Source organism: Pristiophorus japonicus, chromosome 4 (assembly GCF_044704955.1).
Source record: "Pristiophorus japonicus isolate sPriJap1 chromosome 4, sPriJap1.hap1, whole genome shotgun sequence".
NCBI classification, from domain to species: Eukaryota; Metazoa; Chordata; class Chondrichthyes; family Pristiophoridae; genus Pristiophorus; species Pristiophorus japonicus.
This window is the reverse complement of record NC_091980.1, coordinates 4,789,568-4,810,399: the sequence shown is the minus strand read 5'-3', so window position 1 is coordinate 4,810,399 and position 20,832 is coordinate 4,789,568. Positions and strand designations below refer to the sequence as shown.

Here is a 20,832-nt window from a genome sequence, read left to right as displayed (position 1 = left end):
AGATGCCTGTGCGTGGGTTTTTTTAACGTGGGGTGACAGTTGCACACCGGCCACCACACGGGCTTGACAGAGCTAGGTCTTGGTCCAGTGGCAAGGGTTAACCAGGATGACTGGAGACCTGCTCTGCTGCACGGACCTAAAGTAAGTGGTAGGAGGTTTAGAGGGGATTTGAGGGGAAATGTTTTCACCCAGAGGGTGGTGGGGGTCTGGAACTCACGGCCTGAAAGGGTGGTAGAGGCAGAAACCCTCACCACATTTAAAAAGTACTTGGATGTGTACTTGAAATACCGTAACCTACAGGGCTACGGACCTAGAGCTGGAAAGTGGGATTAGGCTGGGTAGCTCTTTGTTGACCGGCGCGGACACAATGGGCCGAAATGGCCTCCGTCTGTGGTGTAAGTTCCTATGATTCTATGAAATAGCCGAAACCTCCGTCAGTGAATGTCCATTTCCTGCACATGTGGATGAACTATCAAACATGTGGAAACATGCGTGGCAGTGACGACCAGGTAGGCTGTCATAGGCCCCGTAAAATCCAGGTCATCAGTGCGTACGCCCCAACACTGGGAGCTACGGGTGAGGCCAAAGAAGAATTCTACTCCAGCCTTGAACAATCCCTGTCCCGAGTCCCAACGGGTGACAAGCTGATCCTCCTCGGCGACTTTAATACCAGAGTTGGAAAGGACACAGACCTCTGGGGAGGCATGATCAGCAGAGAGCGGGTAGGGAAAACCAACTCCAGCCGTACCCTCCTCCTGACAAAATGCTTACAACATGTTCTTGTCTTGTTTCGTCAGAAAGACAAGTACAAGGCATTGTGGCAACACCCACGCTCCAAGCACTGGCATCTGCTCGATTATGTCATTGTCTGAGCGAGGGATCGCAAGGACCCACGCCATGACAGGAGCCTCGACTGCTGGACGGACCACCGCCTAGTCTGTTCTGATATCTCCATCAACGTAGCCTCAAAATGGCGGGGGCAACAGAAATGCTGCCGCAGAAAAATCAATGCTAAAGCACTCAAAGACCCTGCAATAAAAGCCCTATTCAGCCAACGCCTCACCGCCAACCTAGCGTTAGGGTAAGGGTAAAGGTTAGGGTGAACTGGAGCCGCAGAGTGTCCACAGAGCCTGGTCTGCCCTCAAGTCCATCATAATCAGCACCTGCGAAGAGATTCTTGGTTATACCAGAAAACAACAAGACTAGTTTGATGAGAATGACCAGGAGATCCAGGAGCTAATACAACGCAAACGCAAGACATTTTTCAATTGGAACATAAGAACATTAAGAAATAGGAGCAGGAGTAGGCCATTTGGCCCCTCGAGCCTGCTCCGCCATTCAATAAGATCATGGCTGATCTGATCTTGGCCTCAACTCCACTTCCCCACCCGCTCCCCATAACCCTGGACTCCCTTATTGTTCAAAAATCTGTCTATTCCAACCTTAAATATATTCAATGTCCCAGCCTCCACAGCTCCCTGGGGTAAAGAATTCCACAGATTCATGGTCCCTCTGAGAAGAAATTCCTCATCACCTCAGTTTTAAATGGGCGACCCCTTATTCTGAAACTATGCCCCCTAGTTCTAGATTCCCCCACGAGGGGAAACATCCTCTCTGCATCTACCTTGTCGAGCTCACTCAGAATCTTATACATTTCAATAAGATCACCTCTCATTCTTCTAAACTCCAATGAGTAGAGGCCCAACCTGCTCAACCTTTCTTCATATGACAACCCCTTCATCTCAGGAATCAACTGAGTGAACTGCCTCCAATGCAAGTATATCCTTCCTTAAATACGGAGACCAAAACTGTACGCAGTACTCCAGGTGTGGTCTCACCAATACCCTGTACAGTTGTAGTAGGACTTCCCTGCTTTTATATTCTATCCCCCTTGCAATAAAGGCCAACATTCCATTTGCCTTCCTGATCACTTGCTGTACCTGCATACTAACTTTTTGTGTTTCATGCACAAGGACCCCCAGATCCCTCTGTACTGCAGCATTTTGTAAACCCTCCACATTTAAAAATAATTAGCTTTTTTATTTTTCCTGCCAAAGTGGATAACCTCACATTTTCTCACATTATATTCCATCTGCCAAATGTTTGCCCACTCACTTAGCCTGTCTATATCCCTTTGTAGATTCTTTGTGTACTCATCACAACTTGCTTTCCCACCTGTCTTTGTACCATCAGCAAACTTGGTTACATTACACTCGGTCCCTTCATCCAAGTCATTAATATAGATTGTAAATAGTTGGGGCCCCAGCACCGATCCCTGCGGCACCCCACTAGTTACTGATTGCCAACCTGAAAATGACCCATTTATCCCTACTCTCTGTTTTCTGTTAGTTAGCCAATCCTCTATCCATGCTAATATATTACCCCCAACCCCGTGAGCTTTTATTTTGTACTTTTTATGTGGCACTTAATCGAATGCTTTCTGGCAATCCAAATACACCACATCCACTGGTTCCCCTTTATCATCATCCTCATAGGCGCTTCCTCGAAGTGAGGATGACTTGCTTCCACGCCAAAAAGGGATGAGTTCACAGGTGTTTCAATGAAGGACCTAATATTCCAAGTCCTGAACTACATCCTGAAGGGTGGAAGATGCCTGTGCGTGGATTGTTTTAACGTGTGGTGGCCGTTGCACACCAGCCACCACACAGGCTTGACAGAGCTAGGTCTTGGTCCAGTGGCAAGGGTTAACCAAGATGACTGGAGACCAGCTCTAGTACCTAGTACGCACACATATCGCAGTGTGGGCTGGGCCCGTGCTGCCCCTGGGCCCTCGCCTCTTCTAGGCCCCGATCACATCCCTCCACAGTCCCTCGCCGCTCCTTCGCCCCGATCTCACTGCTCTTGCTGTATCTGCCCATGCTCCAATAACCGAGCTGGACCTTGACGTCCCTCTTCCCTGCCGTCGCCCTCCTGCACCAGCTCGCGCTGCTCCCGGGCTATTCCAACTATTCCAACGCACTCCTGGTTTGCCTCCCACTTTCTACCCTACGTAAACTATAGGTCATCCAAAATCCCCTTTATCCACCCTGCTCGTTACATCCTCAAAAACTCCAGCAAATTTGTCAAACATGATTTCCCTGTCATAAAACCATGCTGACTCTGCTTGACTACATTATGATTTTCTAAATATCTTGCTACTACTTCCTTAATGATGGACTCCAGCAGTTTCCCAATGACAGATGTTAGGTCTGGTCTATAATTTCCTGCTTTCATAGAAACATAGAAAATAGGTGCAGGAGTAGGCCATTCGGCCCTTCGAGCCTACACCGCCATTCAATGAGTACCCCATTCCTGCTTTCTCGCCATACCCCTTGATCCCCCGAGTAGTAAGGACTTCATCTAACTCCTTTTTGAATATATTTAATGAATTGGCCTCAACTCTCTTATTTCCCTCCTCTCTTAAACAGGGGTGTTACATTTGCGGTTTTCCAATCCGCTGGGACCTCTCCAGAATCCAGGAAATTTTGGCAGATTACAACCAATGCATCCACTATGTCTGCAGCCACTTCTTTTAAGACCCTAGAATGCAGGCCATCAGGTCCAGGGGACTTGTCCACCTTTAGTCCCATTAGTGCCTAGTACTATTTCTCTAGTGATAGTGATTGTTTTAAGTCCCCCCCTCCCCCCCACCCCGCCAATAGCCCCTTTATTGGGATGCTTTTAGTGTCTTCTACCGTGAAGACCGATACAAAATATTTGTATACACCACCACAACTCGAGTGAAAGAAAGCAGTTCTACAGACACCTGAAGGCCGAGGTCCAACAAAAAACTTATGACCTAAAGAACAGATGGTGGGTGGAAAAAGCACAGGAGATCTAGCAGCTGGCCGACAATCACGACGTGCGTGGGTTCTTTAGTGCAGTCAAGGCGACCTACAACCCAAGCACCCAAAGTCCTTTTCCACTGAGAGCTAAGAATGAAGTGACGCTCATCGAGGACAGAGAGGCAGTCAGTGCCCGCTGGAAGGAGCACTTTGAAGATCTCCTTAACCGAGACTCTGTCTTTGACGTGAGTGTCCTCGACTCCATGCTACCCGCCACCACCTCAGCACAATCTCAGCCCAGCCTGAGGTAGAAAAGGCCACCTGACAACCGAAGAACAAGGAGGCCTCAGGAGCAGATGGAATCCCTGCCGAAGCGCTAAAGCATGGTGGAGAAGGACTTTTGGCACGAATCCATGACCTCATCTTGCGTATCTGGAAGGAGGAGAGCATGCCAGGAGAACTCAGAGACCCCGTAATCGTGACCATCTTCAAGAAAGGCGACAAGGCGATTGCGGTAACGACAGAGGAATCTCCCTGCTGTCTGCTGCAGGGAAAATCATCGCAAGAATCCTCTTCAATCGTTTTCTCCCTGTGGCTGAAGAGCTCCTCCCAGAGTCACAATGCGGATTCCACCTGCTAAGGGGCACAATGGACATGATCTTCGCACATCAACTGCAAGAGAAATGCAGGGAACAGCACAAACCCTTGTACATGGCCTTCTTTGACCTCACAAAGGCCTTCGACACTTCGACATCGTGAGGGATTATGGAGCGTCCTCCTCAAATCCGGCTGTCCTCAAAAGTTTGTCACCATCCTCCGCCTGCTCCACGATGACATGCAGGCCGTGATCCTGACCAACGGATCCACCACAGACCCAATCCACGTGCGGACCGGGGTCAAGCAAGGCTGTGTCATCGCACCAACGCTCTTCTCAATCGTCCTCGCTGCAATGCTCCAGCTCACCCTCAGTAAGCTCCCCGCTGGAGTGGAGCTAATCTACAGGACAAGCGAGAAATTGTTCAACCCCCATCGCCTCCAGTCCAGATCCAAGGTTGTTCCAACCTCCGTCACTGAACTACAGTGTGCAGACGAAACTTGCGTTTGTGCACATTCGGAGAGCGAACTCTAAACCATCGTCGACACCTTCACTGAAGCGTACGAGAGCATGGGTCTCACATTAAACATCAGGAAGACAAAGGTCCTCCACCAACCTGCCCCCACCACACAGTACTGCTCACCCATTATCAAGATCCATGACGACACCGTGTACAATGTGGACCACTTCCCATACCTTGGGAGAGGGCAGGCATTGATGATGAAGTCCAACACTGCCTTCAGTGCGCCAGTGCAGCCTTCGACTGCTTGAGGAAGAGAGTGTTTGAAGACCAGGATCTTAAACACGGCACCAAGCTCATGGTCTACAGAGCAGTAGTGATACACGCCCTCCCATATGCCTCGGAGACATGGACTTTGTACAGCAGGCACTTCAAAGTACTGGAGAAGTACCACCAACGCTGCCTCCGCAAGATCCTGCAAATCCATTGGCAGGATAGGCGCACCAACATCAGTGTTCTCGCTCAGGCCAACATCCCTAGCATCGAGGCATTGACCACGCTCAATCAGCTCCGATAGACCGGCCACATTGTCCACATGTCCGATACTAGACTCCCCAAAGGGAGTGAAAGGTTATGGGGAGCGGGCAGGGAAGTAGAGTTGAGGCCAAGATCAGATCAGCCATGATCTTATTGAACGGAGCTGGCTCGCGGGGCCAAATGGCCTACTCCTGCTCCTATTTCTTATGTTCTTATGAAACAAGAGTTCTACTCCGAGCTACGACAAGGCAAGTGAGCCCCAGGAGGGCAGAGGAAATGCTTCAAGGACCCCCTCAAAGTATCCTTGAAAAAATGTTACAGCCCCAGCGACTCTTGGGCATCCCTGGCCCTTGATCACTCAAAGTGGAGGAGAAGCATCCGGGAAGGCGTCAAACACCTCGAGTCACTTCGCTGGGAGCACGTGGAAGCCAAGCGCAAACAGCGGAAGGAGCGCACAACAACCCAAGCTCCCCACCCACCCGTCCCTCCAACCACCGTCTGCCTCACCTGTGACAGGTCCCACATTGGTCTCATCAGTCACCTGAGAACTCCTGTTAGTGTGGAAGCAAGTCATCCTCGACTCTGAGGGACTGCCTAAGAAGAGAAGAAAATCCACACCAAGGTTCATCGTATACAGTGCTACTTTATGGTCTTGCTAAGTGCTTGTCACAAACAAGGTTATTACTGTCAACAACCGAGGGTGACGACCCGAATAGCTGCGTGAAATTTTTTCAACGGAACAAATCAATATGCAGTTGACTAAGTGGCTCATGGGAACTATAAACCGGCGTCTACTTGGGGCTGGCGGACAGTTTGCTCCTTGTCTCTGATCAATACTAATTTTCGTCTGACGAGAATATCTTTCTCTAAAGTACGGGTTACTTAATACAAGCGAGCTCGAGCTCCCTTACCTGTACATAATAGGTGCCCTTTAGTTGAGCATACATCATTAAAAAGCAATAGTCCAGGTTCTGCTTTGTCCTCCATCTGAAATGAAGAGAATAGATTCATGTGTTTGGCTTCATATTGAGATCTGCATTATCTCTTCTGGTGCACACTGTAATTCCCCTCCCCCTCCCTGCCACGCCCCGCCCCGCCCCAAGGGTAACTGATAGTAAGACGACAGATTGCAATAGCAGAGAATGGTTTTAAAACATTTTGCAAGAGGACAACCAATAGGCCACTGCACAAATCCATTCACATCAGCTCCGATAATGAAACAGCCCAATTATAATAACAGCTTGCCTTTGTACAGCCCCGGCAACGACACAAGGCACTTCACAGAGACCTGATCGGGCAACCATGCAGTCTCTCAGTACAGTCGTGACTCTCTCTGTGGAGTCTCTCTCAGTACAATCCCAGGTGGGCAGAGGACACGTTTCAAGGACACCCTCAAAGCCTCCTTGATAAAATGCAACATCCCCACCGGCACCTGGGAATCCCTGGCCCAAGACTGCCCAAAGTGGAGGAAGAGCATCCGGGAGGGTGCCGAGCACCTCGAGTCTCGTCGCCGAGAGCAAGCTGAAGCCAAGCGCAGGCAGCGGAAGGAGCGTGTGGCAAACCAGGCACCCCACCCACCCGTCCCTCCAACCACCGTCTGCCCCACCTGTGATAGAGACTGTAGGTCCCGCATTGGACTCATCAGTCATCTGAGAACTCATTTTTAGTGCGGAAGCAAGTCATCCTCGACTCCGAGGGATTGCCCACGAGAGAAGAGTCCCACTCTGTGGCTGCCCCTGTAAGTACAGTTCCACTCTGCATGACCAAGGTTCGGGCTGAAATGCAGCAGGCAATATTCACGACACACGTGAGTGCCAAGTACTGATCACCTTGATCGATGAAAAGCAGCCACCTCTCCCCAGGCCCTCACCACTGCCAAGCCTTCCTGACCATCACCATCTTGGCTTATACCCTTCTTGCCTTGTGACCTCGATCATCGCCCACCTTAAAAGACCCAGAGAGATTATCCCTTTTCCACCATTCTGTCGTTCATCTCTCCCAGCTTTGTGCCACTGTTTGGCACTCTCCCTTCTCTCGGAATGGCCGGGGGGGGGGGGGGGGGGGGGGGTCAAATTGACTGACCCTATATAAAAGCCAGTTGTTGCTTTTATTAACAACTCAATACTCAAGATTTTTTTAAAAGCCATTGATAAATGATTAACTGAGTCTGTTTTTGGTGCAGCATTTTTCATTTTTCAAATGAAAATCCACCTTCAGTTACACTGGAGAACATGTGAAGGGGAATTAGCTCGATAGGAAAAGCAGTGGGTGGAAGTATAAACAGGAGTGGTTCCCTCGCAGGCCAGGGCCATAAAAGGAGCGTTGAGTGGCGGCCATGGGCAACATGCCACTACAAGGTACAACGCGAGCTGGTGCAGGAGGGCGACGGCTGTGAAGAGTGACGTCATCAAGGTCCAGGTCGGTGGGCAGACACAGCAGGAGGTCGGGACGAAGGAGCGGCGAGAGACTGTAGAGGGACGTGATCGGGGCCCAGGGGAGGATCGAGTTCAGGGCCAGGAGCCCAGAGGCAGCACGGGCCAGCCCACACTGCGAAATGTGTACGCACTAGGTCCATGCAGCAGAGCAGGTCTCCAGTCATCCTGGTTCAACCCTTGCCACTGGACCAAGACCTCGCTCTGTCAAGCCCCGTGTGGTGGCTGGTGTGCAACGGTCACCCCACGTTAAAAAAAATCCACACACAGGCATCTTCCACCCTTCAGGATGTAGTTCGGGTCCTTCATTGAAACACCTGTGAACTCATCCTTTTATTGGTGTGGAAGCAAGTCATCTCGTTTCGAGGGACTGCCTATGATGATGAAACAGAAGTGGTGGGCACGGTAGGGCAGTGGTTAGGTCACTGTAATCCCGAGAGCGCGATGTAAATACCACCATTGCAGTTTGGGAATCTGAATCCAGTTTTTAAAAATATCTGAAAATAAAAAACTGGTATCATTGACTGACCATGAAACTGTCAGATTGTCGCAAAAACCCACCTGGTTCATTTCTCTTTAAGAAAGAAAGACTTACATTTATATAGCGCCTTTCACGACCACCAAACGTCTCAAAGCGCTTTACAGCCAATGAGTACTTTTGGAGTGTAGTCACTGTTGTAATGTGGGAAACGCAGCAGCTAATTTGCGCACAGCAAGCTCCCACACACAGCAATGTGATAATGATCAGATAATCTGTTTTACTGATGTTGATGGAGGGATAAATATTGGCCCCAGGACACTGGGGATAACTCCCCTGCTCTTCTTCGAAATAACGGCCATGGGATCTTTTATATCCACCTGTGAGGACAGACGGGGCCTCGGTTTAATGACTCATCCGAAAGACAGCACCTCTGGCAGTGCAGCACTCCCTCAGTACTGCCCCTCCGACAGTGCGGCGCTCCCTCAGTACTGCCCCTCCGACAGTGCGGCGCTCCCTCAGTACTGCCCCTCCGACAGTGCGGAGCTCCCTCAGTACTGTATTGGAGTGTCAGCCTAGATTTATGTGCTCAAGTCCCTGGAGTGGGATTTGAACCCACAACCTGCTGACACTGACCCACGGCTAAAACTAGGGAAGGAAGCTGGCCACCCCTACCCGTTCCGGCCTTCACGTGACTCTAGTGTCACACCAAAGCAGACGACACTTAACCGCGCTCTAACGTGGCCAAGCGATCCGCGCAATAGCATCAAAACCACTAACATAATATCTCATTGAAGTGTTTATGATGATTAAAGGATTTGAAAATTTCAAAACTGAGATTGATAAAGATTTTTGTTGGGATTTTTATTAAGGGTTATGCAAATTAGAGCCAGGCCATTCATGGGTGATGTCAGGACATGCTTCTTCACACAAAGGGTGGTAGGAATCTGGAACTCTCTCCCCCAAAAAGCTGGGATGGTGGGTCAATTGAAACTGATATTGATACAGGTTGGACCTTCGTTATCCGGCACCACCCCTTGTCCGACATGCTTCCGGTGGCTGGGGGCGCAGAACGCGGCCAACCTCCACCCTGACTTTGGGGCCCGCCGACACTTCAGGCCTGCCCGGGGCGCTGACCTCCTCCTCCCCCCCCCGCCCCTTGGGCCACTGACCTCCCCTCATCCAGCAAAATCTCTTAGTCAGCACAGGTCAGGTCCCAAGGGTGCCGGATAAAGGAGGTACAACCTGTAGATTTTTGTTGGGTAAGGGTGTTAAAGGTTACGAAACCAAGGCAGGTAGATGGAGTTAAGGTACAGATCAGCCGTGATCTAATTGAATGGTGCAACGGCTCGAGGTGCTGAATGGCCTGCCCCTGTTCCTATGATGTCCAAGTCGACATACAAAGGCCAATGGGATGCGGTAACTAAGGGCCATCAGCACTGGGGGAATTCTCAAGTCCTAGAGGCGAGATTGAGCCCTGGTTAAGGCCCATAGAGGCGGTCACGGAGCGGATAGACCATACCCACGGGGGGCGAACAGCTGGGCGGACCTGCCCGAAACTGCCTCTGGGCCGAGAGCATCGGGAACGGGTTTCTGCACTGTCCGCGCTGCCACCCGCCGGGCACGGGCTGACCCCACTCCGGCCGGTGCCGATCCCCGTTCTGACCCCCCCATGGGAAATTGCCCCGCGGAGCGGTGCCACCATCGGCCGGTGCCCCCGATAGCTTTCCCCGGCAGGAAGGTGTGAGTGTGCCTGGGCGACACGCCCGCCCTTAAAGGGGAGGTCGCGCTGTCGGCGCCTCCACTTTACTTTAATTGTCCAAAGTCGGCCTGACAATGGTGGCCGCAGGTTTGGCCGAGCCGCCTGCCACTCCCCTCTTGGGCACCAGGCCGCTGGCCCGGCTGACACCCTCCCTGGTGGCCAACTTAACTCAGTGCAGAGCTCACAGCGGTCCTCCCCTTTAACTGAAGGGGAGGGACGTTGTGATGCGTCAGCGCGGTGCCGATGACTTGGAGCGATGGCCGACCCGACCCGACCCAACGGTATGTCCGCCTGACCCAAAAAAAGAAACAGACAGCTGAATATCTCTCAAGTCTCCGCCCCATGGATTGTGGCAGAGAAAAAACTACTAAACTGGTGAGTGCACCACTTTTTCGTCGAGAGGGGTGGGGGCGTGGGGGGCATTTTCGGCCCTTTAGTATCCTAGCATCAAGTAATGGTCACCATGTAATCACCGGTGTGAAACCCATCTGGTTCACTAATGTCCTTCAGGGAAGGAGATCTGCCGCCCTTACCCGGTCTGGCCTATATGTGACTCCAGACCCACAGCAATGGGGTTGACTCTTAACTGCCCTCTGGAATGGCCCAGCGAGACACTCAAGGGCAAGGAGGGATGGGCAATAAATGTCCACATCCCATGAACAAAGAAAACCAAATTGGGGATAAGCCAATTTTGCCGAGTTGAGATGTGATTGAGCAAAAGTGGTCTGGAAACGGCTACTTGGTGGTAAATCAGTGTCAGAGCAGTGGCAGGCATTCAAGGAGGAGATAGCGAGGGTGCAGAGCAAATATGTGCCCACAAATAAAAAAGGGTGGGACTCCCAAATCTCGAGCCCCCTGGATGTCGAGGGGCATACAGGGTAGGATAAGGCAAAAAAGGGAAGCTTATGTCAGATACCGAGATGTAAATACTGCAGAAACCCAAGAGTATAGAAAGTGCAAGGGTGAAATTAAAAAGGAAATTAGGAAAGAAAAAAGAGTGGGCATGAATACATATTGGCAAGTAAAATCAAAGGAAGGCCCAAAGATGTTTGATGAATACATAAAGAGCAACAGGATAACTAAAGAAAGAGTGGGGCCTATTAGAGACCAACAAGGTAATCTGTGTGGAGGCAGAAGATGTGGGTATGGTTTTTAATGAATACTTTGCATCTGTTTTCACAAAATAGAGGGACGATGCAGGCATTGTAGTTAAGGAGGAGGAATGTGAAATATTAGATCAGATAAACATAGTGAAAGGAGAAGTATTAAGGGGTATAGCATCTTTGAAAGTAGATAAATCCCCAGGACTGGATGAAATATATCTCAGGCCATTAAGAGAAGCAAGAGAGGAAATAGCAGAGGCTCTGACCATCATTTTCCAATCCTCTCTGGCCACAGATGTAGTGCCAGAGGACTGCTAACGCTGTACCTTTGTTTAAAAAGGGAGAAAGGGATAGACCGAGTAATTACAGGCCAGTCAGCCTAACCTCAGTGGTGGGAAAATTATTGGAAAAACTCTGAAGGGCAGGATAAATCGTCATTTAGAAAGACACTGATTAATCAAGGACAATTATCATGGATTTGTTAAGAGAAGATTGTGTGTGACTAACATGACAGCATTTTGAGGAGCAAACAAGGAGAGTCAATGAGGGTAGCACGTTTGATGTCGGCTGCATGGATTTTAGCAAGGCTTTTGGCGAGGTCACACATGGCAAGCTGGTCAGAAAAGTAAAAGCCCATGGGACCCAAGGGAAAGTGACAAGTTGGATTCAAAATTGGCTCAGAGGCAGGAAGCAAAGGGTAATGGTCAATGGGTGTTTTTGTGACTGGAAGGCTGTATCCAGTGGGGTTCCGCAGGGCTCAGTACTGGGTCCCTTCCTTTTTGTGGTCTATATCAATGATTTAGACTTGAATGTAGGGGGTATGATTAAGAAGTTTGCAGATGATACAAAAATTGGCTGTGTGGTTGATAATAAAGAAGAAAGCTGCGGACTACAGGAAGATATCAATGTACTGGTCAGGTGGGCAGAACAGTGGCAAATGGAATTCAATCCGGATAAGTGTGAGGTAATGCATTTGGGGAGGGCTAACAAGGCAATACACAATAAATGGTAGTACACTGAGAAGTGTAGAGGAACAGGGGGACCTTGGAGTGCATGTCCACAGATCCCTGAAAGTAGCAGGCCAGGTGGTTAGGAAGGCCTTTATTAGCCGAGGCTTGGAATACAAGAGCAGGGGGGTTATGCTTGAACTGTATAAAACACCAGTTAGGCCACAGCTGGAGTACTGCGTGCAGTTCTGGTCACCACATTACAGGTAAGATGTGTTTGCACTAGAGAGGGTGTAGAGGAGATGTTGCCTGGACTGGAGAATTTTAACGATGTGGAAAGATTGGATAGGCTGGGTTTGTTTTCTTTGGAACAGAGGAGGCTGAGGGGAGACTTACTTGAGGTGTATAAAATTATGAGGGGCTTAGATAGAGTGGATAGGAAGGACCTATTGCCCTTAGCAGAGGGGTCAATAACCAGGGGGCATCGATTTAAAGCAATTGTTATAAGGATTAGAGGGGAGATAAGGAGAAATGTCTTCACCCAGAGGGTGGTGGGGGTCTGGAACTCACGGCCTGAAAGGGTGGTAGAGGCAGGAACTCTCACCACATTTAAAAAGTACTTGGATGTGCACCTGAAGTGCCGTAACCTACAGGGTTGTGCTTGAACTGTATAAAACATTTTTCAGGCCACAGCTAGAGTATTGCATGCAGTTCTGGTCACCTCCCTGCTCTTGTACTCTATGCCTCGGCTAATAAAGGCAAGCATTCCGTATGCCTTCTTAACCACCGACAATAGCTGGAAAGTGGGATTAGGCTGGAGAGCTCTTTGGTGGCCGGTGCGGACACGATGGGCCGAATGACCGTAAACTGCTGCGTGATGTACCTCTCCCGGCGAGGGAAACCGTCCTCAGGAAAGGAGGGGAGAAAATTGAAGAAAGTTGCAGGGAGGGGAGGGACGGGAGAAATGAATGAAAAATGTTTTATCTTTGAAATACAACAAAACATTTCTCTCTGCTTCCAATGCCACAGCTACAGTGCACTAGCTAATTGCAACTTGTGGAATCTGAACAACAGAAATCGCTATTACTCTGAGCCGAGCACTCTTTGAACGCACAATGAATCCTGCAAGAAAGAACAGCTGGCAGGTTTGAGACTGAAGAGCCAATTCTACATGCATTGGTGCATTTAATGCTCCTGAAGACCGGCAGATATTCTGTCAGAACACCAAAGACAAGTTCGGCGCAATGTAAAATGAAGCGGCGAGGATGGGAGCGATGCTTTTTGAAGTTTATCCAGACTGAAGATGCTTTTCTTTCACATCAAAGAATAACGGGCGACTGAATGGTCTCTCACAATACCATGCTGCTCCTTTCAAAAGAGATTTGATGAAACATCTCAGGAATGTAATCAATCTGCTAGGTTCCAGTCAGCCGTGACTCAGTATGTAGCAATCTCGCATCTTGAGTCAGAAAAAGAAAAGAAAGACTTGCATTTATATAGCGCCTTTCACGACCACCGGATGTCCCAAAGCGCTTTACAGCCAATTAAGTCCTTTTGAAATGCAGTCTGTTGCAATGTGTAATGTGGGAAACGCAGCAGCCAGTTTGTGCACAGCAAGCTCCCACAAACAGCAATATTATAATAACCAGATAATCTTTTTTTTATGATGTTAAGGGATAAATATTGGCCAGGACACCGGGGATAACTCATAACACAAGAACATAATAAGAACATAAGAATTAGGAACAGGAGTAGGCCATCTAGCCCCTCGAGCCTGCTCCGCCATTCAACAAGATCATGGCTGATCTGGCCGTGGACTCAGCTCCACTTACCCGCCCGCTCCCCGTAACCCTTAATTCCCTTATTGGTTAAAAATCTATCTATCTGTGACTTGAATACATTCAATGAGCTAGCCTCAACTGCTTCCTTGGGCAGAGAATTCCACAGATTCACAACCCTCTGGGAGAAGAAATTCCTTCTCAACTCGGTTTTAAATTGGCTCTCCCGTATTTTGAGGCTGTGCCCCCTAGTTCTAGTCTCCACAACCAGTGGGAACAACCTCTCTGCCTCTATCTTGTCTATCCCTTTCATTATTTTAAATGTTTCTATAAGATCACCCCTCATCCTTCTGAAATCCAACGAGTAAAGACCCAGTCTACTCAATCTATCATCATAAGGTAACCCCCTCATCTCCGGAATCAGCCTAGTGAATCATCTCTGTACCCTCTCCAAGGCTAGTATATCCTTCCTTAAGTAAGGTGACCAAAACTGCTCGCAGTACTCCAGGTGCAGCCTCACCAATACCCTATACAGTTGCAGCAGGACCTCCCTGCTTTTGTACTCCATCCCTGTCGCAATGAAGGCCAACATTCCATTCGCCTTCCTGATTACCTGCTGCACCTGCAAACTAACTTTTTGGGATTCATGCACAGCATGTTGTAATTTCTCCCCATTCAAATAATATTCCCTTTTACTGTTTTTTTTTCCAAGGTGGATGACCTCACATTTTCCGACATTGTATTCCATCTGCCAAACCTTAGCCCATTCGCTTAACCTATCTAAATCTCTTTGCAGCTTCTCTGTGTCCTCTACACAACCCGTTTTCCCACTAATCTTTGTGTCATCTGCAAATTTTGTTACACTACACTCTGTCCCCTCTTCCAGGTCATCTATGTATATTGTAAACAGTTGTGGTCCCAGCACCGATCCCTGTGGCACACCACTAACCACCGATTTCCAACCCGAAAAGGACCCATTTATCCCGACTCTCTGCTTTCTGTTAGCCAGCCAATTCTCTATCCATGCTAATACATTTCCTCTGACTCCGCGTACCTTCTTCAAAATAGTGCCGTGGGATCTTTTACATTCACCCGAAAAGACAGACAGGGTCTCGGTTTAACGTCCGACCTGAAAGACAGCACCTCTGGCAATGCGGAACTCCCTCAGTTCTTCGCTCCAGAGACTTGAGCCTTAATCCAGGATGACTCTCCCAGTGCAGTACTGAGGGAGCGCTGCACTGTCGGAGGGGCAGTACTAAGGGAGTATTGGACTGTCGGAGGGGCAGTACTGAGGGAGCGCTGCACTGTCGGAGGGGCAGTACTGAGGGAACGCCGCACTGTCGGAGGGGCAGCACTGAGAGAGCGCCGCACTGTCGGAGGGGCAGCACTGAGGAAGCGATGTACTGTCGGAGGGGCAGCACTGAGGGAGTGCTGCACTGTCGGAGGGGCAGTACTGAGGGAGCACTGCACTGTCGGAGGGACAGTACTGAGGGAGTGCTGCACTGTCAAACTGTCAGTACTGAGGGAGCGCTGCACTGTCGGAGGGGCAGTAGTGACGGTGCCCCGCACTGTCGGAGGGGCAGTACTGAGGGAGCGCTGCACTGTCGGAGGGGCAGTAGTGACGGTGCCCCGCACTGTCGGAGGGGCAGTACTGAGGGAGTGCCGCACCATCGGAGGGGCAGTACTGAGGGAGCGCCGCACTGTCGGAGGGGCAGTACTGAGGGAGTGCTGCACTGTCGGAGGGGCAGTACTGAGGGAGTGCCGCACTGTTGGAGGGGCAGTACTGAGGGAGCGCCGCACTGTCGGAGGGGCAGTACTGAGGGAGCGCCGCACTGTCGGAGGGGCAGTACTGAGGGAGTGCTGCACTGTCGGAGGGGCAGTCGGATGAGACGTTAAACCACAGCCCCGTCTGCTCTCTCGTGAGGTTGTAAAAGATCCCGTGGCACTATTTTGAAGAGCAGCAGGGAGTTCTCCCCAATCAACATTTACCCAAGAACCAACCACATCAAAACGATTAATTGCCGAACGACATATGAACCTTAAATACCAGTTTTATAGAAAACTAAAAGGATGGTGTGGAAACTGTGGGTTACTTAATGAGCCAAAACTGGATCAGTGTGTTTACCACAACAACAACAACTTTTAGTTATATAGCGCCTTTAACGCATAAAACGTCCCGAGGCGCTTCACACCAGTGTTATAAGACAAAACAGATAAATTTGACACCGAGCCACATAAGAAGAAATTATGGCGTAAGACCAAATATTTGGTGAAAGAGGTAGGTTTTAATAAGCGTCTTAAAGGGGGAAAGAGAGGCAGAGAGGCGGAGAGGTTTAGGGAGGGAGTTCCAGAGCTTGGGGCCCAGGCAGATGAAGGCACGGCCACCGATGGTTGAGTGATTATAATCAGGGATGCTCAAGAGGGCAGAATTAGAGGAGCACAGAGAACTCGTGGGATTGTAGGGCTGGAGGAGATTACAGAGATAGGGAGGGGCAAGGCCTTGGAGGGATGTGCAAACAAGGATATGGATTTTGAAATCTAGGCATTGCTTAACCAGGAGCCAATGTAGGTCAGCGAGCACAGGGGGTGATGGGTGAGCGGGACTTGGTACGAGTTAGGACACGGGGCTGCCGAGTTTTGGATCATCTCTAGTTTACGTAATGTAAAATGTGGGAGGCCAGCCAGGAATGCGTTGGAGTAGTCAAGTCGAGGGGTAACAAAGGTAACAATGAGGGTTTCAGCACCAGAAGAGCTGAGGCAGGGGCGAAGACTGGCGATGTTACGGAGGTGGGAAAAGGCAGTTTTAGTTATGCCGCGGATATGTGGTCTGACACTCATTTCAGGGACAAATATGACACCAAGGTTGTGAACAGTCTGGTTCGAAAGGACGCAACACAGAACTGTTACTGTGCAGAAGGCATACTGGGGAGGTTGACCAAGTTCGAAAGGCATTGCATCAGCCGGCTAACTGAGGCGACGTACTTTCGTGCAGATAAGTGGCGAGGTTACAGCTTGAACAGCTGGTGAGCTCGGCCTTGAAAAGCTGTGGGAGACTGCGAGAGAACAGACAATTACTGGAAGCTCATTTGTGCACCAGCAAGGCACATGGCCAGTAATTTTAGTAAGTTCGAGGAGATAGTCCGCAAGACAGACCAGGCCACCAAAGAACAATGTCTGGGGCACTGTTATCTAGAAAAGAAAAGACTGAAAGGTGACCCGATACAGGTCTTTGATTTGACTGGTTTACTACGACACGTGCAGCATCCAGAGTCCGGAACCCTCGGGACCAAGGCCGTTCTGGATTTTGTGTTTTACCGGACTTTGGAATGTGTTTCTGACATCACAAATCCGGAAACACCCGAGCCCAGGTTTGGGTATCTCCGGATTTCGGAACGTCGGTGCAAGTGGGGGGGGGGGGGCGGTGCGGGGGGAGGGAACCTGCCAAGGAGCTGAGGAGCTGTTCGGGCTGGCCGGTGAGGAGGCCCCGAGGTAAGGGCGACGAGGCGGGCGAGGCCTGAGGGGTCGGCGGGGTCATCCAGTCCGGATTCCGGAACCTTTTACGGATTTCGGACCACCCTGCCATAAATCGTCCCGGAGTCCGGATTCCGGAACTCCGTATTCGAGACGTTGCACCTGTATCACCGGGAGATCAATTTAACAAGTTCGGTTTCCTGTGAGAGATATTAGTTGTGATCACAGAGTTAAGATCGTGTAACAGGGTGGGCCATGAGAAGGCTGTCATCGTCCCTCCACACCAAGCTTTGAACGTTTCCTTTGTGGCGCAGAGGTAAACCATGACAAAAACACCCCTCTGATTTAGCAGTCGTGTTTGATCGCACCCGGTCGTGCAGACTCAAGGCTGGGTTTTAGGATTTTCTGTTTTCGGGGTGAAAACGGAAGCGGGGCGGGAAAGTTACCGGCCGGGAATAGTTTGCATTTGGGAAGGAAGTTTGGACATCTGGGCCCTGCGTCAGGGGCGCAGTGCGAAGAGAGGCGTTGTTCACCTCTCGTGGCGGTAGGATGGGAAACTCGTGAGCTAACGAGCCGGGGTGAAACCCCGAGTCCTCAGGTGGCTGAACAGCCCAATACGAGAGCCACAGTCCCTGTCACAGGTGGGACAGACAGTGGTTGAGGGAAGGGGAGGGTGGGACTGGTTTGCCGCACGCTCCTTCCGCTGCCTGCGCTTGGTTTCTGCATGCTCTCGGCGACGAGACTCGAGGTGCTCAGCGCCCTCCCGGATGCTCTTCCTCCACTTAGGGCGGTCTTTGGCCAGGGACTCCCGGGAGTCGGTGGGGATGTTGCACTTTATCAGGGAGGCTTTGAGGGTGTCCTTGAAACGTTTTCTCTGCCCACCTTTAACTCGTTTGCCGTGAAGGAGTTCCGAGTAGAGCGCTTGCTTTACTTTGCTACTACATACGAAAGAAGATGATAGAGGTCTTCAAGTTTAAGAAAGAATTTGATCGGGTAGATGTAGAGAAGATGTTTCCCCCTGTGGGGGAGACCAGAACTAGGGGCCATCAATATCAGACAGTCAGTAATAAACCCAATGGGGAATTCAGGAGAAACTTCTTTACCCAGAGAGCGGTGAGAATGTGGAACTCGCTGCCACAGGGAGGGGTTGAGGCGAATAGTATCGATGCATTTAAGGGGAAGCTGGTTAAACACATGAGGGAGAAAAGAATAGAAGGTTATGGTGATGGGGTGAGATGGAGAGGGGTGGGAGGGGGCTGGTGTGGAGCATAAACCCCAGCACGGAGCGTGGGGCCCAATGGCCTGTTTCTGTGTTGTAAATACTGTGCAATGTCGATGGAAGATTAACCCTTTCAGTCCCCCAAAGCAGAAGAACGTGACCATTCTGAATCTCAAGTTGCATTGCTGACTTAAAGGTCGTATGAATCTGTCCGTAAACCTTTTGGGTCTCTACGGGCCGTGATCGCCTCAAAGAGGATTCACCGCTCGATCGGCGTAGACCGGCTGCCATTTTAAAAAATTGCCCTCCTTTATTTTTGCAGTGGAATCCGGGACCGTCCCCGCCATCTTCCCGCCGCGTCGGGCGCGCGCCGACCCCTTACCGCCCAGCGGCAACCCCCCTTTCCGGCTTGCGAGGGGAATTTCCCCGCGGGAGGGGATCGGCTGCCGCTCGGTGCCCCCGACCGCTTCTCCCCGGCAGGAAGCTTCTTGTGGCTGGGCGGCACGTCCGCCCTTAAAGGGGAGGGCGCACTACCGTGGCCGCCATTTTATTTCAATTGTCGGCCGACTGCCAGGTCACCCCGACAATGGTGGCCGAGGGTTCGGCTGCGCCGACAACAGGCAGCCCCGGCACCCCCTTATTGGGGTGAAATCGCTGGAGAAATACCACCTGCGCTGCCTCTGCAAGATCCTGCAAATCCCCTGGGAAGACAGATGCACCAACGTCAGCGTCCTCGACCAGGCCAACATCCCCAGCATCGAAGCACTGACCACACTCGATCAGCTCCGCTGGGCAGGGCCACATTGTCCAAATGCCCGACACAAGACTCCCAAAGCAAGCGCTGTACTCGGAACTCCTTCACGGCAAACGAGCCTTAGGTGGGCAGAAGAAACGTTATAGGGACACCCTCAAAGCCTCCCTGATAAAGTGCAACATCCCCACTGACACCTGGGAGTCCCTGGCCCAAAGACCACCCTAAGTGGAGGAAGTGCATCCGGGAGGGCGCTGAGCACCTCGAGTCTCATCGCCGAGAGCATGCAGAAATCAAGCGCAGACAGCGGAAGGAGCGTGTGGCAAACCAGTCCCACCCTCCCCTTCCCTCAACGACTATTTGTCCCAGCTGTGACAGAGACGGTGATTCCCGTATTGCACTATTTAGTCACCTGAGAACTCACTTTTAGAGTGGAAAGCAAGTCTGCTTCGATTTCAAGGGACTGCCTATGATGACCCCCGCTTGGGTGACAGGCCGCTGGGCCCGGCCGAAACCCTCCCTGGGGGCCCAGTGTTTGCCACTAAAGTGGCTGCAGAGTTCACAGCGGCCCTGCCCTTTAACTGAAGGGCAGGGACGTTGTGACACATCAGCGCGGCGCTGGTGACTCGGAGCGACCGCCGTTCCGACTCGCCCCCGCTCCAAAAAAATAAGCAAAGAGCTGAATTTCCCCGGCACAAAATACGAAAGGTTGGGGTGGAAGGCAATTTTGGCCCCTTTTTGTTTTAATGCTCATTAGTTTAAAGTCTTAGTTGACCTTACCTCTGATTACCCCAAAGAGTAACGAGAGTTAATGGAAAACCCTTCACTGGTGAATTATCTCTTCGCTGTTTGAAGGACCTTGCGCTGCTCAAAATGATTGTCTGCCTAAATAAACAACATTGATTGCACTTCATAAAAATTCACTGCCCGTGAATCCCGAGGATATGAACGTCACGATATAAACCAGAGTTATTTTCTTTCTTACACATTGTCTCAGTGCTCCAACGACTAACTAAAGTAAATTTCTTACTAAAATAAAAACAGAAAATGCTGGAAACACCCAGCAGGTCAGGCAGCATCTCTGGAGCAAGAAAGAGAGTTAACATTTCGGGTCGGTGAACCTTCGTCAGAACCGGAAGAAGGTTAGAGTTGTGACAGGTGTTTAAGCGAGTGCCGGGGTAGGGGGAGGGGAGGAAAGAACAAAAGGGAAGGTCTGTGATTAGGTGGAAGGCAGGAGAGATTAGAGACAAAAGGGATGATGGCGCGAGGCGAAAGGAGAGGGTAATGGGACAAGTTAAGAAACAAAAGATGGGTTTGAGAGGGTGTAAAAGGGAATGGCAGAATCATCAACAGCTGGCATCTGAACAAAGTGGTCAGAGGTTGTGGTCTGAAATTGTTGAACTCGATGTTGAGGCCACAAGGCTGTAAAGTGCCTAAACGAAAGATGAGGTTCTGTTCCTCGAGCTTGCGTTGAGCTGCGTTGGAACAGTGTAGGAGGCCAAGGACGGAGAGGT

The 20,832-nt window shown here is 50.5% G+C and overlaps 1 protein-coding gene across 1 annotated transcript in view; it reads right to left on the bottom strand.

The window, feature by feature from the left end:
• The window catches only part of mgat4b (alpha-1,3-mannosyl-glycoprotein 4-beta-N-acetylglucosaminyltransferase B), a 406,613-nt gene that overhangs the window by 113,013 nt on the left and 272,768 nt on the right, over positions 1–20,832 (bottom strand). Inside the window, exon 7 of the mRNA XM_070877144.1 lies at positions 6,289–6,364. Within this exon, the coding sequence (XP_070733245.1) occupies positions 6,289–6,364 (76 nt within the window). The remainder of the gene's footprint in view (positions 1–6,288; positions 6,365–20,832) is intronic.